Below are 26,465 nucleotides of genomic sequence, written 5' to 3'. Positions count from 1 at the left end.
ACTGATTACTGGTCTATTTCTGGGCACAAGTCAAAGTGCTTGTTATCATCATAAAACACTACATAGCTTGTGCCCAAGATGTTTGGAAGGTTCTATCTTTCTATTTGAGTCTACCAATCTCTGAGATCTTTAGGTGAGATCCTTCTCTCATTTCCGCCAACTTGAGCTTGTTGATGGCTGTTCCCAGTCTCTGGACTCCCCTCTCTAGGGAGGTTAAGAAGGTTTTGGCCTTGTTGCCCTTCTGTCAGCTGGAAAACGTTTTTATTCCATCAGACATTTAGGAACTGACTGATACGATTTATTCGTCTCTGTTATATTGATTTGTTAAATCTTCTTCTATTTTGAATGGATTTGTTTTAGTTGGTTTTGACACTGCAGATACTTTAATTACATGCCTTTCTTCTGATATAGGGACTCAAAGCAGCTAACAATAAATATAACACAATGTAAATTAAAACGATGTAAATACTGTACATTGTAACATTAACTTTAATCACACTGTAGTAGTAACTTTTACTAAGTTTTTTAGTTCTCTGTTTTTATGTGTCTTTGTTTTTGTTTTTATGTTTGTAAGATGCTTTGAGTGTAGTATATAAGTGAAACCATGAATAAATAATGTAATAATTGCCCAACGATTCAATTAGTGTTTTTGTATTTTATTCCCTCTCCTCCAGGTTTCAAGATTCAGAGAAAGCAGAAATGACCATGACTGCCAACAAAACTGCCAGTGTCACCAGGAGAGCTGGAGGAAGTAAGGTGTCTCGGGATACTCTTGATCGGTAAGTGCAGCACACATGTCTCACATTATTTCCTTGTCTGGTGACAAATTACTTTACTTCCTCAGAAATGAATTCAGTTTGTGGCCAGTGAACACTGAAAAGTGAGGACTAAATTAACACTGGATGTACTAAGGAGAAGTATAAACCAAGTCACTGAGATATTTGCATGTTATATTGATATCTAACATTATAAGTCTTAATATTTTTATCTTGCTTGCTTGTGAAATTTATCAGCTCTGATTATTTGGATTTGATTTCATAAGTTCTGTGTTATTTCTACATTCTACTATTAATGTTTATAACATGCTTATAGAAAGCATTTTTAACAGAATACAATTTTTGGCATGCTCTGCAACTTTGTGTTCCTGAAGCCTTGAGCAGAAAAAATGTATGCTGAGCAGAATTTGGTGCTAGGAAATATCAAGACAGGGCTGGTGTTAAGTATTGGAGTCTTTGGGCATCTCCTGAGGTCTGCAGTCTAATAGGAAGGTTATTGATATTTCTCACCTAAGATTCTGGATCTTCGCTTCCCCCTTGCCTTTACATATGAGCTTGTTGAAGTGGTGACAAGAAGATGAAGCCCCCACAGTCCTTGTTTGCCTTGGTGTCTCCTTCTGAGGATTATGAAGGGAGAGGACAAGTGAATGGGCAGTCACAAGGAATGGGGGCAAATCAAGGGATGCATAATTGGCATTATTTAGAGAAGTGATGATGGGCATCTCTTACCCAGTTACAAATATAGGGGAACTCCTTCTCTGTCCTATCTGGGCAAAGAGAATGAGAATGGGGAAAAGGAAACAAACTGATCTGTGACTAAGAGAGCAATAAAAATCATTCAGTTGCAATAAAAATAAAGCTTCAGGTTTTCCGAGGCATTGCTCAGGCAAAATCTTTGGCTACTTTGGCCATTAAGTCACTATGGCCTCTGACTGTCTCTGCTCAAGTCTTGTGGCAGCATTTTTTCTTGGAGCTTTCATTGATACCAATATTGAGCAGAACAGAATTTGAGACTTGGCTTTTAACATATAATTTAAAACTAACTATAAGTCATCACAGTGAAAAGAAGTAGTTTGAATGGAGTTTAAACACTAAAATGCATAATCCGGTGGCAGCTTCTATTCTAGTAATGTTTTTAAAAGTTATTACCGGTAACTATTTGCATATGTGTTTTTTTCTTATCTCAGATCCTTGAGGTTTCTCTCCCAGATTAGCGAGTGGGCAGATATTTGCTTAGTTCAGCAGGGAAACTTCTGCTCATGTTTCCAGACTATTCCCTAGACCTGTGGTTCTCAACCTGTGGTTCCCCAGATGTTTTGTTCCTCACCTCCCAGAAATCCTAACAGCTGGTAAACTGGCTGGGATTTCTGGGAGTTGTAGGCCAAAGCACCTGAGGACCCACAGGTTGAAAACCACTGCCCTAGACCCATTCTTATCTGTGTTTCATTGACTGAAAAACTTAGCTCCTAGTTAATCATAATAAATAACTGCTATGGGATTCTGGTAAAACTGGAAATGTTTCTAAAAACATGAAATATAATATTAATATTAAAGTTTTAGGAGTTCAGTAAATGTCATATCATATAAAAGACATTTGCTGAAATTCTTTGCCTTTAGCACAAAAAAAGCAATGATAATAGACTGGGGGGATCACAGAACTTCATGCTTTAATTAAAAAGAACAGAGAGAGGAAGCAGTAAGTGAAACTATAACATATAGGCCCAGATAACATATTAAAATAATATGTTCCACCTTCTCATTTATAAGCAGTTTTCTGGTTCCCAGTTACCCCAGGGTTTGCCTGCTTTGTCCTGAATTAATTTGTTTGGATGCCTCCGATAAAAGCACGAGAGGCCCAACATTTTTGGGCCTGCCTGGAGAGGTCCTGTGTCTCTGTTGAGAAGATTTCACCTTACTTTTCTGTCCCTGTGATAATTGGATTTTGAAAAAAAAGAGGCTGTTGTGGAAACAAGGATTGGTGATCAAGCTTCAGGTGAGACACCTTTCCCCCATGATGACTCTTCCAGGAGTGAATTTCCCTTTTGAGACGGGGAGGGATTTCTTTCACTTCCTGTTATCTCACCCCCATTCTTAACTATGTAAGTCAGATGTTTGTAACCCAGGAGCTGCCTGTATCTGGTTTGATTGAGAAAGTATCTTGGTTCCCTTCAGTACTTGAAGGTGGCCATGCTTTTTTCACTCATTCATCATACCACTAAATGTAGATCCAGCCTAAGAAGGACGTGTATAAAGATGAAGATGAATCAACAGAGCTCCCTACAGCTAGAAGTCTAAGAAAAAGTCTATAGTAAAATAAGCTGGTTTCCCATCTCACGGTTTATCACACTAGAAATGAAAGAGCAGGCAAAGAGTATGCATGCCATCTGAAATTCTGTTGCTGCCTCCTGAAGAATTCTGGAGCTTTAAATGCTCAGCTAGAAAGATCCTAGACCTCACTAAACTACAAGCTCCAGAATTCTGCAGGAGGCAGACAAAGGCATTTCAAATGGACTGCATACCCTTTGCTTACTCTGTTAGATATAGTGTGATAATGCAGAGTCCATTATGTAATGTGCACTTAGCCTCATCACACAAGACAGGCAAACCAGCATTACAGCTGGACTGTTACCTTTGGTGATAGTCTCTATCACACAATGCCACATGTATTCTGCTGTTGTTCTGCCTCCTCCTGTTATTCTCCCATCTCTAGCTATTAATTGGTAAAACATGTCAATAGCTCCCAGTCTCTGAACATTCCCATCACTTCCCTTGATGGGATGGGTCCCCTCAGCTTCTATACTAGCATGCCGGTAATAGATGCAGGTAGTGAAGTGACATCAGAGGACAGGATTCCCCTCCTCTCTCCCTCTTCCCCCCTGCTATTCCCAAACTGCCTGGTTCCCTATTAATTTATATTTTATACTTGTATTTGCTTTTTGTTTGTTTTTAAATGCCGTGATCATGCAAGTATGCTAAAATTAAAATTCAAGAAGAATAAAAAGTAGTAGTAGGGGAAGGTGGGGTTATGAAGATGTGCGAAAGTTTGGTTGCAGGACCACAAATTGGTGAATCTGTGTAATTGCGCTAATAAAGAGAAATGCAATATCAAGGTAGACAACATGGTATTTATCCACTATCAAGGATAACACAATTAAGTGGAATAGCAGATTCTCCAATAAAGTCCTACATAAGCAGTTGTAGAATAGTTTGAAGCTCCTTTAGAAAGCCCCCTAAAATAGAAACAGCCAACAGTTTTCATATTTCTTCCTTTCTAAACAATTTAGTTTTGGCTTTTAAATAAAATGAGCTCATGTTTGGAATAACACAACAAAACAGACTCAGTGTTGATGGCAGACAGCCTGATGTCCTTTTAAAGAATTTGTTTTTCTTGCCTTTGACCTGTTTAAAAAAGGGACACTGGTGTCCATTAATACTCAGATCCTGTTCAGAGATATCTTTGATCTGGTTAGGGTTGCATCTTTTCTTTCAGACTCTGTCAGGAGCTGCATAATGCAGGAAATGACTGTGGAGACAATAGCTTTATAGAAATTGTGGAAAACAGAACATAGCTCAGGACTCTGCAGAATGGGATCGAAGACAAAAGTATATCATACCCAAACAGCTGCACTGGGCACCAGTCCCTTTCCAAGCACAATTAAAATGGTGGTCAAAATCCTACACTGTTTGAGATCAAAACATTTTAAAAATAGTGTATCCCCAGAACAAAAGGCCCAAATTCTGCCCTAGTCCTCGCATGCCTTATTATATATGCCCTCATCATTTTCAGTGAGGTGGGATGCAATAAAGGCTTGAACTGGGAAAAGCGGGATTCTACTGTGGTTGATGTTACTATACCTGTGTGTTTCTGTCTACAACAAGCTAAGTAATCTGTTATTGAGGGTTCATCCAGACAAGCCCAAAACCCAGAACCTGTCTCAGTTTTGAATTGTTGAATTGCTTTGAATTATTGTCAACACTGTGAACCACCTTGAGTCGCCTGTGGGCAGAGAAAGGCGGTATACAAATACAGTAAATAAATATTTTTTTTTATCTGAGCTGTCCAAATGACGCCTCTAGTAAAAACAAATTAATTCAAAACAAACCAGGGTTTTCTCAGTTTGTTCTGGATTAATTAGATACCCCATTAGATTTGGGTCTTCCTGAAAAGTCTGGGTCTAACGGGGTATTGGGCATGTGGAGATTTACTTCCAGGTAATCCTGGAACTACCTGGGGGTGTGTCTCCACTGCCATTTTGCTTCTTTGGGCTTTGAAAAGCCTGGAGGTGCTGGATGGCACCCAATTTCTCTCCCCAAGCCCCAAATTTAGCCCAAAAAATTAATTAAAAGGTACCTTGCTGCCAAAAAGGTTCTCCTAGCATCCTCCCGATTCAAGGAAATGATGCGCTTGAATACAGACAGATGAAATGATGCTCGAGAAAATGACACACAAAATGACACTCCTCAAACATAATTTCCTCACACCGAGAGGACACAAGGAAAATCTTTATGACGGCGAGGTATCTTTTATTTAAATTTTAGGGGGAAGCAGTGGGCTTCGGAGTGGCTTCATACTATCCCAATTTCAATCGGGATGGCATGTAGCCACCTCCTGGGAAAGCCCTGAATTTGGGTGGGTATGTGGGTACTGAAAAGTTTGCCAAAGCAGGCTGTTTAAACCTGCTTCGGTGCGGATTTTAGTCCTCTGTGAAATTGCCCTGACCTTGGGTGAATAGTAAAGAAGAGAACATGGGAAAGCAGATGAACCTAGCTCATCAGCTTCTCCTAGCATGTTACAAAATTATGTCTATAAGTGGGAAACCTTAAGGAAAATGGAGGATAGTAAAAGAAATGTTGTCCTCAGATACACTTTGGAAGAATTATTCAAGTGGTTTCTAGAAGACTAAAAGTGTTCCTGTTTACTTACATAAGCATTACCTGACCTGGTTGTTTCATTTGCCATTGTGTACATTGTTAGTTTTTGAATAAAACTTTTGCTTGAACATGTTGGACTGCTCTACTTTCTCATGGTGTAGGAATCCATTTATATTCATTATGTTATTTATGCCTCAGGTACCCAATTTTTTGTGAGTGCATAGGAACACCTATTCTGTTAGGTGAGGCATACTTTCTGTATACTAGTTTAAGGCTTGACAATCCCTTGTGTTTTCTCTCTCTCCTGTGCCCTTTTTTCTCTGCTTTGCTCATCATGAATAGCAACCTTCACAAGATGAGCACCTGATTAATAGTATTAGGGAAAAAGTAGTGTTTAGCTATGGACATGAGTCTATTCTAAACATATGTTCCTAATCAGAAAATAATAACTAGATGGATTGCTACAATATCTCACATTTCAGACCAGTTCTCTATTTGTTTGGCTTGATTTGAGCTATCACAAAATTCTTTTTACTGATGTGGCATTAATACACTTTTGGAGGCATTGCCATTGTTTCAGCTTCAGTAAATAAATAGAAAGGTCAGACAAGAGGAAAAGAAATTATTATCTTCATTTAGATCAAAATAAAACTCAGTGTTTTTTCAGGTGGTCAGGGCTTTACTGGTTCTGTTAAAATCTCCAACAGTATGCTGACTGATCAAGAAACTCCATGTTTTGCCAATGGTTTCATATAATTGTATCATTCTGCACAAATGGTGTACTGGATGTATGTTCATTTCCTTAACAAGTAGAACAACAAAAATGAAACATTCTGGCAATGGACATACAAAGTCTCTGCCTCAAAAACCAAAAAAATGATCCTGGGGTCATGAGTATATGTTGTTGCTCTCTATCCCTACTTCATCACCCCACTAATCAGACTTGTGCCTGAAATACCAAGAAACTGTAAAGTTATTAGCCAGACATTGTGACCAAAAATTAATAGGAAAAGAAAACATGGTTGGGTTTATTTTGGGATGAGTGGCAAAGAGGTTTATTATTTTAGCAAAGATTTTGATAATCAAAAACCAGCTGTTCAGTCAGAGAAAGTAGAATATTTTTAAAAGATGGGTTGAAAGTAGTTTATCTGTCAACTGGACCATTTGTCTCTATGCCATGTCAGCTGTTCTAAGTCCTCTATAATTAATCTTTGGCTAAGAATGTGTACAAGGGATCACACTTACAAAAAGGCATTTTTGCCTGACTTATCACTGCCTTCAAATGCCACATATACCTGTCTTTGGCTGGTTTTGCATTGTAGAATGAATTCAGTTTGATATGACTTTAATTGCTGTGGCTCAATGCTATGGAATCTTGGGATTTGTAGTTTAGTGGGGCACCAGCATTCTTTGTAGAGAAGCTAAAGGTCTTTTCAAATTACAGCTCCCATGGTTCCATAGTATTGAACCATGGCAGCTTAAATGGTATCAAGCTATATAGACACACATCATCACAAATGCTAGCATTTTACCTGGTTTCCTCTTTGTTCTGTGCTTTTGGTCTACTTTTTTTGTATGTTTAAACTCATTGTTGGTAAGTTTATACAAATTCTATTTGTATATATTAAACAACAATATATTTAAAAAACCTGGTTAAGATAAAAAAGATGGGATAATACAAGAAGATAGAAGACTAATGCGAACACCAGGTGATAAGAATCTACTTGTTTTTGGAATAGAAGATATTGTAGATGAAATTTTTTATGTGCTAGAGTAAATGTATAATATTACCCACCCTCCACACCTCTGGTGATGCAATAGGCTGCTGTGTAGATTTAATTTACTAACAAAGCTATGTAACCAACATACATTTTTCTTTATCTCCTTTTCTTTTATGTTATGAAATGGTGAAAATGAAGTAGAAACTTTTAAAGTAAAAAAAAATCCTGTTTTTCTGGGGCGACGCGGAGCATGTGCTTAGTGATGATATCCCAAAGCCTCAGCCCATCAGTACTATATACTGTCCCTTTTTCTTTAAAGTAGCAAAATCCATTCAAATCTGAATGGGATCCTTTAGAGAAAATAAAAAGGTTGAGAATATCCTGCTTCGTTTATTTTCCAGAACAGATTGGATTCATAAACCTATTATCCAGGTGTGGCTTTAGACTTCCCTTGTAGCTATATCAACAGTAAGGTAGCACATTATCTTACAAGCAGAAGCACTTCAAATATGAAGGTCAGAAATTAGTGTGCAAATTCAGGAAAGCAGAGCAAAACCATTGCTCATGTGGATTGCAAAATTACTATGGAAGACATAAAAACATGTATTTTACTTGTATCTTGCTGAGACTTCTCTACCAGTCATTTTGTTCTTAGTAATGACATAACAGCAGCAGCAACCCACCAAAACAGATTTCATTTTCTCCCTCTCTCCCTCTCCCTCTCTCCCTCTCTCTCTCTCTCTCTCTCTCTCTCACAAACACACACACTTCACAGAATGCTCACCTTAGCAAGAAACATTGAGCATGTGCTTCTCTGATCTTCATTAGAGATTCTTGGGATATGCTTGCTATTTTTCCAGATTTGATTTAGATTTTGTATGTTTCAGTAGATGTCAGACTAATTTTGCAATACCTGGAGTTTTGGGAAATATTTGTTTGATAGTCCCAGTATTTGAAGTTTTCAATTTGTGCCTTCTGGATGAGGCTGTGGTCAAGGAAAATGTATTCCTTGTGAGGGCTTATTTATACCCGTTACTGGTTACGTGTGAACACAAAATAGAAACCAGACAGGTTCTATAGTCCAGGAACCCAAATGTCATTCTACTTCAAACATGTAATATAGTATTCTACACATAAGATCTGTAGATAATACGTATCATATGGAGGTTTACCTCTTTTATTGTTAGGCTCATGTGGTGACAAAAGTCATTACTTGTAGTTAAAAAGAGACTCAACAATAACTTTTCACTACACTCTTTTTCATAGTTTGATAAGGTTCTGTGCACAGTCTTGCCAGTGTTGTGTCATAGCTATCTGACCAATACTTACTTGGCTTCCAAAGACATTTACTTGATTTGATGACTAAAGATAAACCTGTTCAACTATGCTCGCAAGCCCCCCCTCCCCCTTTACTATGATTCTTAGCCAATTCCATAAAGAAAAACAGATTTGTGAGCGGAGTCTGGCCGTGTTCTGCAACGAGGGAAACATGAGAAGGCAACCACAGGAAATAGTAATTGCATAATTCATTATTTTCTGTGGCTGGTTTCTTTCAGAACCTGGTCTATGTAGACTTGATTCATAAGTATGAAGGAACCTGGAGAAGCAGCTGTTATTTTGAGAAGAAGATGGGGGGGGGGGGTGTGTGTGCTGGAAATAGCTGTTTATCTTCATCATTTGATACAACATTCCCAGCCACATCAACAGGAGTAATGAATGGAATCACCTCAAGCTGCCCAACTTGGTCTAGTTTGAATACATAATGCAGAAACAGTATTCAAATAAGTTTTTATGGTCATTTTTGCTCTATCCAGCTGAGAAAAAAGTTTAAAAATATTCTGAAATTTGCTTTCCATTTTATCATGATAGTTCCACAGAAAAGCACCCTCAGATTCACTAGCACTGTTGAGGTACTTTTTAAAAAAGACAAAAAGTTCACGATTTCCTATGTAAGAGCCAGCATGGTTTGAACATTGTTTGAACATTGGAGTATGACTTTGGTGACCAGGGTTCCATTTTCTGCTCAACCATGGAAACCCACTTGGGCAAGTCACACTCAGGGGAAGGCAGATGCAGCCCCCCTCTGAACAAATTTTACTGTTGCTATAAGAGGGAAATGACTTGAAGGCACAAACAACAACAAAGGAACACATAAATAGCCTTTCTCTTTGTCTTTATGCAGCTGGTGAACAGAGTAGGACACATCTCCCTGCTGTACATTCTTGGCATTCGAAGAAACTGTATTTTCAGTACATTCCCTTCATCCTCCCCCTCAACACTCTGTATTCATCCATACAAATTGGAATCCCACACAATTCTTGAAAGCTTTAAAATAATAATAATATATTTTTCTTAGTTTATTTTTCAGGTGTTTACAAAAAAATTGGCTCTTGCTTTCAAGCTGAGAGGCGGTCAGGGAAGTCACAAGCGGCTGCAGCCCGAGCCCCAGGTACAGCCTCTTCTTGGCCTGCACCTTGGCCTCCACCTCCACAGACCTAGCTAGTCCTCAGTGTCATGCATGAAGCCAGCATATTCCCCTTCTTCCAGGCCTACACCCCTGTCAACGAGGAGGGTGGCTCCTCTTCTACCTCCTATAATCATAGAATCATAGAACCATAGAATTATAGAGTTGGAAGAGACCTCATGGGCTATCCAGTCCAACCCCCCTGCCAAGAAGCAGGAAAATTGCATTCAAAGCAGCCCCGACAGATCGCCATCCAGCCTCTGTTTAAAAGCTTCCAAAGAAGGAGCCTTTACCACACTCCGGGGCATAGAGTCCTACAGCTGAACAGCTCTCACAGTCAGGAAGTTCTTCCTCATGTTCAGATGGAATCTCTTTTCTTGTTGTTTGAAGCTATTGTTCCATGTCCTAGTCTCCAGGGCAGCAGAAAACAAGTTCACTCCCTCCTCCCTATGACTTCCTCTCACATATTTATACATGGGTATCATGTCTCCTCTCAGCCTTCTCTTCTTTAGGCTAAACATGCCCGGCTCTTTAAGTTGCTCCTCATAGGGCTTGTTCTCCAGACCCTAGATCATTTTAGTTGCCCTCGTTTGGACACATTCCAGCTTATCAACATCTCCCTTCAACTGTGGCCCTCCTTCTCTGCTGCCACCAACTTCCTCAAGGGCAAGTTCCCCCTCGGAAAAAAGAACAATAGGAACAGGAGGAAAGGGGAGCCCTAGGCAGCCACATGGCCAAGTGGCGGCGGTGGAGGAGGAGGAAGAGAAGAAGGAGCTACCTTCCTTGTCACCAGGGGCAGAGGCCCAGAAGAAGGGGAGTGTGCTGGCGAGGAGCAGCTGAGTGTTGTGGCAGTGGAGGCCAAGGTGCAGGCCTGGAAGAGGCTCTGCCTGGGACTGGTGCTGATGAGTACAACTTCCTGGGCACAGCCGTGGACGAGGCAAGCTGCCATGTGTGAAACCCAACCCACTGCACCAACCCCTCTGCCCTCCCCCTGCTCCCTCCCTGTGCAGCCCACCCACCTTGCGCCAGCCCACCATGTGGTCCCCAAGTTTAAAAGTTTGCTCGTGCCTGTGCTAACAGCTAAACCTATTATTAAGTGGAGATTTCTCCATTAAATCTAATAATAAAAAACATAGATCTAGAGTAATAAGGATGCAGGAAGCCTTTTTTTATGTGTGTTTGTCATTGTATACCATTGTTTCCAAGTTCTTATTTGCAAAGCTGAGCTGTTCTTTCTCCTGTTTGCAGAAAAGGTCATCTGGATTCATAATCAGATGATTCAGTACCTACGTCTGATTGCCACAACAATTTAGCGTAAAAGTTCCTTCATTTTCCTCTCTTTCCAGGCATCATGACGTGTTTTAACACATCCAGGCTATTAGTTGAAGCATGTTGCAATCCCAACGCAGCAGTGTTAGTGACTGAGAGAAGCTAAGTATTCTGAATTTAGATAGAAACATACAGTGTTGGTTTGAAAGTCCTTAATGCCACTTGAATGAGTTATAGCAATTTACCAGAAAATTAGGACCAATATTTGCAACATAAAGAAAACAGTCTCAGCCATGCTTGCAGGCATGTAGGTTGTGTAAATAGATTATGTTTACACAACCTTGTGGCAACTTTTCTGTGTCATCTTGTGGCAACTTTTCATCTGGAAGAGCTTCTACAAAATACTCTGCTCTGAAGAAATACATAAGGGAATGCAGGCATAACCCAGTCAACAGAGTTTGTAATACAGAAGCTGCTTTTTAAAATGTCCTCTCAGCTACCTTTATTCTTCTTTGTTCTATGTCCATCTGGAAGTTTTTAGTAGCTTTTGTACTGGGAGGATTTTAAAGGAGATCTGGAGAAGCATACTTTTAGTGTCAACAAAAGCTTGATTTGGAGGGTAATAGGACTATGCTTTAAGGTACACATAGCAGCTGTCTCCAGAATCCTTTACAGAGCATGTCGATTGCCAGAACAGACAGAAAAGGGGGGAAAGCCTACATGTATGACAGGCATCCTCAGAGGTTGTAAAGCCTTTTCAAAATTAGGCAAGTGGGGTTTATATGTCTCTGAATGTTCTGGGTGGGAGAAAGAACTCTTGTCTGTTTGAGGCAAGTGTGAATATTGCAATTGACCACCTTGATTAGCATTGAATAGTCTGGCAGCTTCAAAGCCTGGCTGCTTCCTGCCTGGGGGAATCCTTTGCTGGGAGGTGTTGGCTGGCTTGTTTCCTGTTTGGAATTCCATGTTGTTGTTTTTTGTGCTGTTCTTTATTTACTGTCCTGATTTTAGACTTTTTTAAAATACCGGTAGCCAGATTTTATTCATATTCATGCTCTCCTCCTTTCTGCTTGTGGATTTCAGTGGCTTCTCTGTGTAGTCTGACATGGTAGTTGTTAGAGTGGTCCAGCACTTCTGTGTTCTCAAATAATATGTTGTGTCCAAGTTGGTTCATCAGGTGCTCTGCTAAGGCTGACTTCTCTGCCTTTCATGTTCCTTGATTCGTGTTTGGATGCTGGGCTTGGTGACCCCTATGTAGACTTGTCCACAGCTGCATGGTATACGGTAGACTCCTCCAGAGGTGAGAGGATCCCTTTGTCCTTTGCTGGCCAATTACAACATTCACAGTTGCTTCAAACAAACAAGAGTGCTTTATCCTACCCCGGACATTCCACAGATATATAAGCGTCACTTGCCTAGTTTCCAACAGACCTCACAACCTCTGAGGATGCCTGCCATAGATGTGGGTGAAATGTCAGGAGAGAATGCTTCTGGAACATGGCCACACAGCCCGAAAAACTCACAGCAGTACCTATTAATCTACTCACATTTGCATGTTTTTGAACTGCTAGGTTGGCAGAAGCTGGGGCTAATAGTGGGAGTTCATCCCGCTCCCTGAAATCAAACTGCTAACCTTTTGGTCAGCAAGGTCAGCAGCTCAGTGGTTTAACCCACTGCACTACCAGGGGGTCCAATTGGATACATACATATTTTCATATTAACACGATTTTTATTCTCTTGCCTCATTAGGAAAGGATGATTTGGAAACAATTGAAAGTTAGCCTTAAAACATATTTCACTGTAAAAGGCAACAGCCCAGGAGGAGATATCCATTAACAGTCACTCATCACCAATTTTTAATATGCCTTCAATTTGTAAAACTGTTTCTATTTAATAGATTTTGTTGTCAGTTAGTTTCACTTAACTAGATTTGTGAAAAGAAATGCCTCAATTACTGAGATTCAATGTTGATATTCAGTAGCAATATCCAAAAATATCTATCATATGAGCTAAGTGCAAAGTTCAACCTTTGCCTCAACCAGAAACTTACTGTCTAATATTGCACGTCATGACAAGCCATTATACAATTTGTTGAAATCTGGCTTTTGTTAAGTGTGAATCTGCCTCTACAAACTATTTGTTTGTTAATCAACCATAAAATCTCCAGAGGACATGATTCCACCTAAACGTTAGGAAAAGCTTCCTAAAGGTAAGAGCTGCTTGGCAGAGTAGTATGTTGCTTTCTGAGTACGGTGGAGTTTCCTTCTTTACTGGTTATTAAACAGAGACTGGATGTTCATTTATCAGGAGTGCTTAAATTGGACTGGATATCCTTTATGGTCTCTTCCAGTTGTCCAACTCTGTGGTTCTGTGATTCATAACCAGAGTATGAAACCATGGTCCATTGTTGGTTTATGTACACTGTTTGGTTTAAACATGGCTTTCTTGACTTCTGATTCAACAACAATGGCTTGCTTATGACTAGTTTCTCAAGTGTTCATCTTTAAATAATAACTGACAAAAGGGATGGAATCAGAAAAGGAGAAGACAATCTATGTTTTAGGCTCCAACCTGCATTTAATAAAAACCATGGTTTGTCATAACGTGTAAATGTACGTCATATTTTGTTTCTGGAGGTAATTCTACTCTACCCTACAGGGTTTTTATAAGGATTTGTGATATACAAGAATTGCACTGAGAGTTGAAAATGGTTGGTCAGAACTAATCTTCAAAAGATCTGAGGAGCTCTGTATATCACAGCTCACTTAATAGAAGGAAAGAGAAGGGGCCTTATTCTAGCACCAAACTTGTGCTGTTTCAGAAGCCACTGTAACAAACTGTCCAGGCCATAAGTTTGGTCTTAGAAAAAACCTTTAGGTAAATAATTGTTAGGTAGCCAGGTGGCTGACTGGTTTTTCTCCTCTAACTTTCAGGTGCCAGTCAGTCTCTCCACCACCTCTTCTGTACCAGCCAAGAAGCTCAGCGTCATATCCCCTGAGTGACAGTGAGGACTCTTGTCGCTCTGGCAGTTTCACCAAAGTATCCAATTCCAGGCCGCTCCTCAAGGACGAGACGACCTGGGGGGTTACCTTGAGAAGCACTTCTACATCCCCTTCAGACACCGAACCTCCAAGTCACCTCCTCAAAGCTGTCAGCATTGGCTGCTTGGATAAAAGGCTCTCTCTTTTCCAGACCGAAGACCAAAAGGAAGTGGCCAAGGAAACTCAAGATGGCGAAGTAGTTGGCAGTCGCCAACTGACCCGAAGCACTCTCTCCTTAGGGACTGCAGCAAGCCTGCGGACCCTTTCCACTAGCAGGGTCAGCGTCCACTCCCAAGCACTTGATATCAGGCAGAAGATAACAGAATGGGAATGCCGCAAGGAGCCTTCGCCTAGAATGAGTGTATGCTTGGACAAGAGAGATGCTGGGGACAGGTCAGGCAGTGAGAGCTGCCCTAGTATGTTGCCTTCTCCCTCCAGTGAGAAAACCTTTGAATACAAAGGGTTCCAGAGGATGAGCAGGACATTTTCTGAATGCTCCTATCCAGAAACTGAGGAAGAGGAATTTCTGGACAGAGATTCCTGCCACAGGTTTGAAAAGAGGCCAAGCAGGAGTGAGTCTACCAACACGTTCCTCAAGGGGAATGCCAGGAAAGAGAGCTCTGCTGTGTTGAACAGAATACAGAAGATTGAACAGGCATTAAAAAAACAGCCTGGAAGGGGTCTCCCTCAATTGCCCAGTAGCTGCTATAGTGTTGACAGAGGAAGGAAAAAGTCTGTGACTTTGGGTGCTGCAGATTGCATAAGTGAGAATGTAACTGATAGAAAAGCAGGGGGTGTTGTTGCTTGTGAGAGTAATCCAGAGACATCCACTGAGACTGAGAAAACTAGTAAAACACTACACGTTGGACCTAAGCTGCTTCCTGAGAGCCTGGCAAATACAGCAGTTAACCCTGTGCCCAAGCCCAAGCGCACCTTTGAGTATGAAGCTGACAAGAATCACAAAAATAAACCAAGCAACGGCCTACCTCCTTCACCTCTGGCTGCTGTCCCTCCGCCTCTTCCCTCGACTCCTGCTCCTCCTGTCACCCGCAGGCAGAAGAAAGAGTCACGCTTTCACAGAAAATCCCAAAATAGGTAAAGATGGAATCTTAAATATTGTGGGTTTGGTTCTGTTTAACAAAGAGACTTCTCCATTTAAGGCAATATATCCGAGATAAGAATGAAAGTCAGCTTCATTAGTCCACATGTTTTCTACTTCAAAATCAAGGCTTCATGTCCTGCTAATCAGGATCTGATGCGTATAGGCTGCTGCCTTCAAAGGATACAAGTGTGATAAGAGTTGCCTCTAAATTAGACTATAGGATGTATTCTGGAGAAATTGAGAGTTTTGACTACTTTTCTATTGTACTGAGGTGACATTGTCCAAAGTGTTGGGCTGCTTTTAATTTTTGTCATGGTTGTTACTATGTAAGGCCCGCTTACCTACTGTTTGGCATTGGCTGAATCCCAAGCCAAAATTATCTCTTGCTCTTTCCTGCTAAAATGTTTGTGTTGCTGTATAGTATACTTAATGCTCTAATTTAAAGGAGAGGCCATTTAGGTGTTGTTGAACTGCAGGTCCCACCTTTCATATGTTGCATGCCCTTTGGTCAGTGATATTAAAATGCGTTCAGACATATTTTTGTCAAGATATGCTGATGGATATTAGCTCGCATGTCTTTTTTCATGAACTGAAGGCTTGCAAATCTTCTTACATATATGTTTATGGGCTGCATGCACTCTATATTGAAAATGGCTCAAACAACAAATTCTGCAGTAAGGTAACCCAAATGCTGCAATCTGGAAAAACTACATTGTAAAAACTACACAATAGTATACATGTTAGATTGTTTTGCATAATTTCTTGATTATTTATGTACTTGTAACATTTGTAAGAACCTTAATATGCAAAATCAATTCAGCTTATGCTTATGGCCTTAGTGATGAAGGGATGCAAAACACATTGCATGTGACATTTTGCTGGAAATAAAGTGTGATCACAAAATCATTGGCTAACAGAAGTAAATAACCCTTGGTGTTATGTAGGAAATGGGTCTTTCTGGCAGTTGATAAGCCAATTCCAAGCTCAGTCACCTACTGAGAATTAAATCAGGGATGGAAGGTTAGAGGATCTACATGAGCATACATAGTTTCCTTGCCACATTGGAAGTAAATCTTTTCCAACAGGATCTGAGGTGGACAATATAAAAATATCTCAGGCCAGTCTGGCAAGGCAAGCTAGAATTTGTGTTTGTGATAAGGAAATCAGTTGGGTAGTCAGAACCTGTCCCAACAACAAATCCAAAGTGGAATTATTCCGTGTGTGTTCACTTTCTCCTGGCAATTACTCTTCTGTTGCTTCAAGATGGTATGGTGCACTCCCCATAGACATCATTTTCCAATTATATTTCTTCTGGGAAGACCATGAAAAGGTATATTTTCATTCTGAATCTTTTTATTTGTTTTGATACTAATATATTACCATCAGGCTGGCTGTTTGGCTTGTCTTTTAGTGAGTTTGTTCCTTAGTTTGTGTTTATGATCGTTGGTTAGTGCCCCTTTTTAGTGGAAAGGAGAAATGAAAATGTAACAAATGTGAAATAAAATATTTTTAACAATGATACTGATGTAACCAGTGGGAAATATGTATATGCAATTCTACTATTCTCTGCTTTTAAATTCCAGATTCTGGTATGGAACTAAAATTGTTGAGCGAGAGGAAGACACTTTAACATGCATAAAAGTGCCTCCTATTTTTGCAGATTCACTCATCTTCTTTCTTAGCACCCTATAGTCCAAAATAAATAAATAAATAAATAACCCCTCCTAACATTTGTGGAAAGAGGATGCTGCTAAGAAGAAGAAAAAGATTTCCCCCCATTACCAATGCTCTTCATAATCCGGGGCTAGATTGGGACCATGAGTTTATTTTTTAAGGAAAGGAAATCTCAACATAGAACAGCATGCTATGTATTCAACTTAAGTTATTGGAGCCTCAGGGATGGTTTTTTGAGTTGTGCACAAAAGGCTGTGTATACATGAATGAGAACCTTATTGTGCAAGTAGAACTCTGCCTGCAGGTCTTTGAATTTTGGCCATTGAATCTAAGATATGTTCTGATGTACAATTCTTGTCAATTGTTTTAAAGCCTGGGGATTGCTAAGAAATATTGTGAGTACACCCCAGAGTGCTGTCTTCTTTTTATATCTGCCATAATGCCAGAACAGTGTGATTGGATAAAATATTCTGGTGGGTAGTGACATTTCAGAGAATCACTTGTATCTGGTGCTGTTGGTAATAAAGTGTTGTACTTTTTTAAACAGGAAAATAATAGCCAGATAGCTTAGATGTACCTAAGTGCTTATATCCTTGACCCTTAGACATATTCTCATCAACAGAAGAAATTTTGAGCTGCATTTTGGTAGTGTAATAAACCTAGAGAGGCACAGTGGCACAGTGGGTTAAATTGCTGAGCTGTTGAGCTTGTTGACCGAAAGTTCGCAGGTTGGAATTCGGGGAGCGGTGTGAGCTTCTGCTGTCAGCCCCAGTTTCTGTCAGCCTAACAGTTTGAAAACATGCAAATATGAGTAGATCAGTAGGAAAGATATTTTATTTGAAAAAATTACTTGTTGACCATAGAATGCATACACCGTTTGGAAGCTGTTCAGTTAAGCAATGACTATCTTGTAGAAGTCATTGTTTGTCCTTTTGAGTAAAATAGCTTCAGCTTGTTTCATATAGAGTGGGAGTAGATGTTATGATAGTTGCATCACTGACACTCAGTGTTGGGGAAGCAACAATGCGGGTGACAGATAATATTACTTCTTGTGCTTTTTAGGCCTGTGGATGTGTTGAGTGCAGCTCGGGGCAGTAACAAGCAGCGGTACATAGGTAACATGTAACAAGGAGAAATTACAATCAGGACCTGGGAGAGCTCCTAAAGAGCTGTTCTGACAAAACTCAAATGTACCTTATATGCTGTGTTGTGCTTTGGTAGTCTGGAGGCATCCAGTGTGCACTTGGTATCTGCTAAGGTTTGGTTCCCTGGATGCCCAAAACTGTAGATGTTCAATGGCGTAGTAGAATGGTATCACTTATACAAAATGGCAAAATCACAGTCTGTTTTTTTGGATTAAAAAAATTCAAGTGGTGGATGGTTGATGCAGATTCCATGAATACGTAGGGCCAACTGTGTAAGGTATGTTTGAGGTATGTGGCGCACTTGAGGTGTGGACTGTGTGACATAAGCATGTTGATTGCCTACAGAAGTGACCACTTTTATTTCAGATGCTATTGGACCTCATCTTCTAGCAGTCCTTGTCAGCATAGGCAGTGGTTAGGACTTTTTGGTGTTGAAGTCTGACTAAATCTGGAGGCCCATATCTGGCAACCGCTGGTTTACAACACAACATTTCTGCATTGTCACAAGAAGGAAGAGCAGAATGGAGCTCTCTTGCCCTGTTTGCTCATCTTAAAGGTGTTCATGTAATAAGTGCTTTTCTCTCAGTTGTATATTGTTTTGTGCAGTCTCCTTTTGAAGTAAATTACATGGTGGTATAACTGACTCATCCACATTCACTGTATGGCATAAGACAAATTCTTCAAAACAGTGCAAAAGGGAAAATTGATGTTATTATATTTGCATTACATATTAAAAGTAATGTGCCCAACTAACCAGAAAATTATTCTGACCTTTTCCCTCAACTCTAGAAAATCCTTTGAGTTTGAAGACGCTTCAAGTCTCCAGTCCTTGTATCCTACCTCTCCAAGTGAGAATGGTACTGAGAACCAGCACAAGTTTGGATCTAAAAGCACTTTAGAAGAGAACGCTTATGAAGACATTGTCGGTAAGAAGTTGTTGTGACACACTGAATAATCTCACCACAATGGAGTAATTTTGTTGAGGCAACAACTTTGAGTAGGTTTCTATGCTATAAGAGAGCTTTGGGGTTTGCCAGAAGAAACAGTTAAGTGAAAGGTAAATGTACTGATACATCAGAGAAAACACACCATCCACAGACTGCAAACAGGAGGTCTTGATTCCTTTCAAACCTCATTGATTAGCCTGATTGGAAACAGATTATTTGATCAGCCATCGCAAACACTATTCATGCAGTAAATCAATATTTTTGAAGGCTTTGGCTGGGAAGCCACAATGAAGTTAAGAATGAAATAGATGCATAGTTTGTAGAACTATCAAACAGGAATTGTGCTGTTGGCTTGTGCTTAGGAAATGTCTGTGTAAACTGTGCCGCAACAACTGACTTTATATTTTCTCTGCCAATGATACTGGGTTTTTTTTTGTTTAAGATGCATTCGGACCTTAAATTGCAATATTTTTAGACAAAAGAAAAGGTTTGTTTTTGGTGCAAACATAATGAACACCAGCTGGGGATGAATTTGTTTTTAAAGAAATATTAATGGAAAGTATTTAACTAGTGGTAGAATATTGATCCAAATGACATTGGCAACTAATATTTTCCATGACTCCCATCTCTCTTCATCCTTTTTCTGAAGCAAATATTTTCAAACATAGATTGTTGTTCTGTGTCATTCAAGATTGTTGTTCTGTGTCATTCACCATTTCTGATTTATGGTGATACTAGGTAAAGGTAAAGGTTTTCCCCTGGTATTAAGTCCAATTGTGTCCAGCTCTGGGGGTTGGTGCTCATCTCCATTTCTAAGTTGAAGAGCCAGCATTGTCTGTTGTCACCTCCAAGGTCATGTGTCCAGCATGACTGCATGGGGTGCTGTTACCTTCCCACTGGATTAGTATCTATTGATCCACTTACATTTGCATGTTTTTGTACTGCTAGGTTGGCAGAAGCTGGGGCTGACAGTGGAAGCTCACGCCGCGAAGTATGGTGATAGTAAGGTGGCCCTATTACAAGGTTTTCTTATGAAACTTTGTTCAGGTTTGCACTTGCTTTCCATTGAGGCCGAGAGAGTGTGACTTGCATGAGGTCATCCAGTGGCTTTCCATGGCCAAACAGGGATTTGAACCCTGGTCTCCCAGTGTCCTAGTCCAACACTTCAGTCACTACACCATGCTGACTCTTGAGTCGAACATAGGACATAACACCAAAAACCTTTCACTAAACAACTGAATCACCTACTAGGCAAATTGCCTAACTAAAAGTAATGCATAATTTTCAGGTTTGGGTCCAAGCAAATGGAAAGTAATGTTTGTGTGTGAGCTGATAATCATATTGCTTTGAGTCCAGAGGACAATTTGAACTGGCAAGGCACCAGCTTAGCTTCACACTAGGCCAGCTGGAACTGTGTTGAATTTAAACCACTCCCAAACTAGGGGAGTTTGGATCATGCTGTCAGTGGCCCAAATTTGTGGCTGCATGCCTAGGCGGGATAAGATTTGCATCTGGTGTCATTCAGCTCTCCCTTGTCCCATCCTTGCTCTTATGGTATTTTTGCTGGCAGATTTTACCAGCAGAATCGTACGTTCACAGACTGTTCTCTAAGATCGCCAGCAGAAGAAGGTTCTATACACGGATAAGCTTTGTGCATATTGTTAAGGCTAACAACTGGTGCACCTTTAAATTAAGTGAAATGACAGTAGACTTTCGCTTATCCAGCCTTTGCTCATCCTACATTTTGTATTATCTAATGCAGTCTGCCTCCCGCCCGGATTCAATACATTGCGATGTTTTGGTACTAAATTCGTAAATACAGTAATTACTACATAACGTTACTGTGTATTGAACTGCTTTTTTTGTTGATTTGTTGTAAAACATGATGTTTTGGTGCTTAATTTGCAAAAACAAAATGTAATTTGATGTTTAATAGGTTTTTCCTTAATCCTTCCTTATTATCCAACATTTTCACTCATCTAGTGTTCTGCCGGCCCATTTATGTTGGATGACTCTACTGTAAAGGGAAAAAGTAGTCATGAATAAATTAAGTCTCATTGATACACAAAGTCTGATTAACTAAGGCAGCAATACTAGTATCTGTTTACCTGGGGAAAGAATTTGTAATGTTATATCGAAAACAGAAATTTAAATAGTCCCAGAGCATCACCGTACCATTGAAATAATGGATTTCTTCTGCATGCCATTACATTCATTCTGTTAAAAGTAACTTTCAAAGTTCTGTCTTGGATGATTAGAAAGTTGGACACATTTACTTCTGCCTAGGCATCTATAGGCCTATGTTTTCTGGATTAATTTTTTTTTACTAGACTATTCCAAGATGCAATGTTTATAGTGCATGTGACTAAAATAATGTGTAGCATATGTGTAAGCTTTTCCACTCCTCTGCAATGTGTTCAATCAGAATATCACTAGATAGCAAGTTTTTATATCCTTCTTCCTGCCTGGGAGAACCCGGTGATCGTCTTGTGTGGGTGAGTCAGTAAGTCTCGTGCTGAAGGATCTTTATAGGGTGGCTTACCAGTTATGCCAGCAGTTTCTGACACTGACTTGTGTGTAGGCCGGGGAATATGTGGCAGTAAACAAACCATAAGTGGAACTGTACCCATGAGCCTTGGGTTTTTATATTATTTTCCCCAACCCTCCCCCTGGACATATTTCTGCAAAGAACTGTAAATTGCCAGATTCTTTTTTGCTGTGGTCTGGCACGAGGCAGAGTGCGGTCTACAGAGCATGCTATAAAGCTTTGCACTGTGCTGCAATATTCGGTGCCAGCTGGTAGTAGTTAAATCAAGTTTTCTGCATATGTGTATTTACATTATTACAATATTTGCTGGCATCTGTGCAGCCGCTATTATTCTGCAATAGCTGGTATGCCGTGTCAGCCTGTCTGCAAATCTGCACATGAAGGCAAGAACTTCCCTTAATGGTTCTTATCTGTTGGTTAAACAATGGCAGAGTTGTTTGTGACAAGCACAGAGTCAAGGCAATATGAGTTCCAACGTATTCTACTATTTACCCAGTGGGATAAGTATCATTGCTTTTCTTTAGGACATAGAATCATAGTATGATAGCATCATAGAGTTGGAAGAGACCTCGTGGGCCATCCAGTCCAACCCTCTGCCAAGAAGCAGGAAAATCCTGGTGGCCACAAAAGCAGTACTGGGGAACAGGACTCAAGCCCTTATTTTATTTATTGTATCAGAAGCGCACCAAAGGTACAATTCTGGTGTATTTGAAAGAACACAAAGTTTAAAAACTTGATTTGGTGAAGAAAAATAAAAGCAATGTATGTCATGTTGGAAGTGAATTGAGGGTACAATTGTAATGTATTTAAAAACAAAGTTAAAAACTTGGCATTATACTAAATGTCTTTTGAGCAGTAGCTGGCTACTTGGAGTGCCTCTGGTGTTGCTTTAAGAAGGTCCTCTATTGTGCATGTGGCAGTGCTCAGACTGTAGGTGGTCTATGGTTTGCTCTTCTCCACACTTGCATGTCATGGACTCCACTTTGTGGCCCCATTTCTTAAGATTGGTTCTGCATCTTGTGGTGCCAGAATGCAGTCTGTTCAGTGTCTTCCAAGTTGCCCAGTCTTCTGTATGGCCAGGAGGGAGTCTCTCATTTGGTATCCGCCATGGATTGAAGTTCCAGGTTTTAGCCTACAACTTTTGGACTCTAGCTTGCTAAGGTGATCCTGTGAGTATCTCTGTAGATCTTAGAAAACTATTTCATGATTTAAGGCATTGGCGTGCTGGCTGGAATCCGAACAGGGGATGGGCTGTGGATGTCACTGCCTTGATCCTTTCATTTATTGGCTGCTACACATCCACAGTTTTAGTGTGATGCGATGTGTTCCACACTGGGCATGCGTACTCAGCAGTAGAGTAGCAAAGCACAAGGACAAATGTCTTCACTGTATCTGACTGTAATTCCCCAGGTTGTGCCAGTCAGCTTTCATAAGCTTTCTGAAGCCCTTGTCGGTTATGGATGATCAAAGGTCTGGAGACCATGCCCTATAAGGAGCATCTTAAAGAACTGGATATGTTTAGCCTGCAGAAGAGAAGGTTGAGAGGAGACATGATAGCCCGGTATAAATATGTGAAAGGATGTCATGAGGAAGAGAGAGCAAGCTTGTTTTTTGCTGTCTAGGAAATTAGGACTTGGAGCAATGGGTTCAAATTACAGGAAAGGATATTCCACCTGAACATTAGGAAGAACTTCCTGATCATACGAGCTATTCAACAGTGGAACTCTCTGCCTCGGAGTGTGGTGGAAACTCATCCTTGGAAGCTTTTAAACATAGGCTGGATGGCCATTCATCAGGAGTACTTTTCCTGCATGGCAGGGGGTTGGACTAGATGGCCCATGTGGTCTCTATTATTCTATGATGCTATGAGATGATGATGATGATGATGATAATTTGTTACCCACCTCTCATCACAACTCAAGGCGAGATACAATACAGTCAAACCACATTACAAAACTACATACCATAAAATTCATATACTAAAAAATATTACCACAGAATACATATATTAAAATATATTGTACAAGGATTAAAATACAATACAAATATATATATACATATAGGGTTGACAGTAGTCCTTGACCCCCTCCCCCCATCAAAGAACATTTGATAGTATATTGTGCCCATATGCTAATTGGGATGCAGTAAATTGTGATGAACTTTTAGTAAGAAAAATGATTTGATGGTAAACACTTCAATACTGAGAAACTGCCCATATATGAAATTTCCAGTTGTGTTCATTTAACTGTGCCTTTGTTTATTTGATTGAAAGGAATGTGTTTGATTAAAATTCCTTCTTTCTCTTTTGAGATTTATTAATAGTAGGCCTATAATTAGAAACACCGTGATTTCTTGTTGGTCTCAAAGCTATGAAACCATGGTGGCCTCTTAAGTTCACAGTGCCTTGGTTTATATCAAATTATCCGTCTCATAGGTATTCCTCTTTAGAAAATTATTTTCCAAGAGGGGATTGTTATATGTGTAGTTGCACATAGAGTTTACTTTCTCTTAAAAAAAATTTGGGGTAATATTGGAACTACCCCCACACATAACCATCTTCTCCCTGTCTTTAATAATAATAATAATAATAATAATAATAATAATAATAATAATGACAACAATAATAATGCTTTATTTATATTCTGCCCTATCTCCTCAAGGGGCTTTATTTCTCTCTCGTCTCTGTTAGCATACATATAAAATATTTTGATATTAAAATAATCTTTATTAATTTTCCATAAAAACATATAATAACTGATGGGTGGGGTAGGAAAGAGGGTATAGGGTAGTGGGGAGGGTAGAAGCATAGAAAAGGATAGAAAGTAGTGTGGTTTATGGGTACTGAAACGAATATGCATATTTATATATATAATGTGCCAGGTGTGAAAACAGAGAATTGGGAAAAGGGTTGTGGGGAAAGAGTGGGGGAAGTGGGGTATGCGTGTTTTGTTCTGGCGTTGACTTCCCGGTATCTTTTGGAGGTTCTTCCTGTTCCTTCGTTCTTTCTCTCTTCTTACTTTCCCTCTTTCGTCTCTTTTCTGCTCTCCCCTTATTTATCTTTTCCTTCGATTCTTTCATGTGAATATTTCCATATTTTTTTCTTCTGCTAGGTATGTTGTAACTTGTTTCCAGTCTGTTTCAGCTGTTGGAGTACCCCTTCTTTTTGAGAGTATGTATGTTAATTTGTCCATATTTCTTATGTCAAGGATCTTCGTTAGCCATTCCTCTTCTTCCGGGGGATCTTTTTCTTTCCAATGTCTTGCATAGACTATTCTAGCAGCTGTCATTAGTAAAAATAGTATTTTATCTTTGTTTTTTTTCCAATTTTATATTATGCATCTCTAGTAAGAAGGTTTCAGATTTCCAAGGTATGTCAATCTTCAATATACTTTGTAGTGTTTTTTGTATTTTTTTCCAATAGTTTATTGCTTATGGGCAGGTCCACCATAGGTGGTAGTATGTCCCTTCCTGTTTTCCACATTTCCAACATTTTGTGTTTGTGTTTTTGTTGAATTTCCCTAACCTGTGAGGCGTTATATACCACCTGTGTGCTACCTTAAACCAATTTTCTTTAAGTTCCATTGCTTTTGAATATTTTAGCTTCTTATTCCATATTTCTTCCCATTCTTCTTTCTTTATCTCTCTTCCTATGTTGTCCTTCCACTTCCTCATGTAGGTTTTCTCTTTTCCTGCGTCCCCTTCTTCTTCTAGAAGTTTTTTATATATCTTTGAAATTAGTTTGTTTCTGTTTGCATTATTTTGTCCCAGAAGCAGGTCCCTTCTTCAAATCCTTTTTCTTTATCTTTCTTAAAATGTTGTTTAATTTGTTCGTATTGATACCATGAAATTTTGCTATTTATGTCTTTTAATTCTTGTTGAGTTTTTATCTTGAATTCTCCTCCTTCTTTTCTTATTATATCCTTATAGTTGGGCCAATCATTCCATCCCAATATTCTTCTTTGGGAGGCCTCGAGTGGTGACAGCCATAGTGGGGTTTTTTTTTGTAGAATTTGTCTTTGTATCTATTCCATACTTTGATTAGGGATGAACGCACAAAATGGTTACCAAATTTTTTTTCTTTACTTGCTTTGTCGTATCCTAAGTAAGCGTGCCATCCTGATCTCAATCCTTCTCCTTCTATATTTAGGATCTTCTCTTTCTTAAGTCTTGCCCAGTCTCTTATAAAGATAAGTGCACAAGAGTCATGGTACAATTTAATGTTTGGGGTTGCTAAGCCTCCTTTAGTTTTTCCTTCTGTCATGTTTTTGTAGTTTATTCTTGGTGTTTTCTTCTGCCAAAAAAAGCTCATTATATCTTTTTTCCAATTGTTAATTATTTTTTGTCATCTAATTATTGGCAAATTTTGGAATAGAAACACTAATTTTGGCAAGATTGACATTTTCACCGCCGCTATCCTTCCTAGCAAGGATAGTTTCATATTTCCCCATTTTTCCAGATTCTTTTTTATTTTTTTCCATTTCTCTATATAATTATTTTCCATTAATTGTAGGTTTTTTGCGGTAAGGGTTATTCCCAAGTATTTTATTTTTTGTGTAATTTGGATGTTCCAATCTTTCCCAATTTTTTCCCTGTTCTTTCTTTGTAATGTTTTTTGTTATTGCTTTAGTCTTTTCTAAGTTGATCTTAAATCCCGAAACTTCACCATAGTCCTTGATTGTCTTTAGCCATTTTTCTAGGTTGTTCTTTGGTTCTTCTATTATCCCTATGATGTCGTCTGCAAACGCTCTTATCTTGTAATCATGTCCTTGGATTCGTGCTCCTTTAATTTCTTTGTCTTCTCTTATTCTATCCAGTAGGATTTCTAGAGTCAGAATGAAGATTAACGGGGACATTGGACAGCCTTGTCCCGTTCCTTTTTGAATATGGATTGTCTTAGTTTGTTGGC

The 26,465-nt window shown here is 39.4% G+C and overlaps 1 protein-coding gene across 3 annotated transcripts in view; it reads left to right on the top strand.

The window, feature by feature from the left end:
* The window catches only part of DENND2B (DENN domain containing 2B), a 178,042-nt gene that overhangs the window by 83,844 nt on the left and 67,733 nt on the right, over window positions 1-26,465 (top strand). For 2 of the 3 annotated variants that reach the window (XM_060767217.2, XM_060767225.2), the window contains 3 exons: window positions 675-779; window positions 14,036-15,238; window positions 18,854-18,990. In XM_060767217.2, coding sequence (XP_060623200.2) covers window positions 700-779; window positions 14,036-15,238; window positions 18,854-18,990 — 1,420 coding nt within the window. In that variant the 5' untranslated portion in view covers window positions 675-699. The remainder of the gene's footprint in view (window positions 1-674; window positions 780-14,035; window positions 15,239-18,853; window positions 18,991-26,465) is intronic. The other variant, XM_060767234.2, reaches the window with a different exon arrangement.

The sequence above is a fragment of the Anolis sagrei genome, chromosome 1, assembly GCF_037176765.1.
Source record: "Anolis sagrei isolate rAnoSag1 chromosome 1, rAnoSag1.mat, whole genome shotgun sequence".
Classification (NCBI taxonomy): domain Eukaryota; kingdom Metazoa; phylum Chordata; class Lepidosauria; order Squamata; family Dactyloidae; genus Anolis; species Anolis sagrei.
This window is presented reverse-complemented; position numbering and strand designations above follow the sequence as displayed.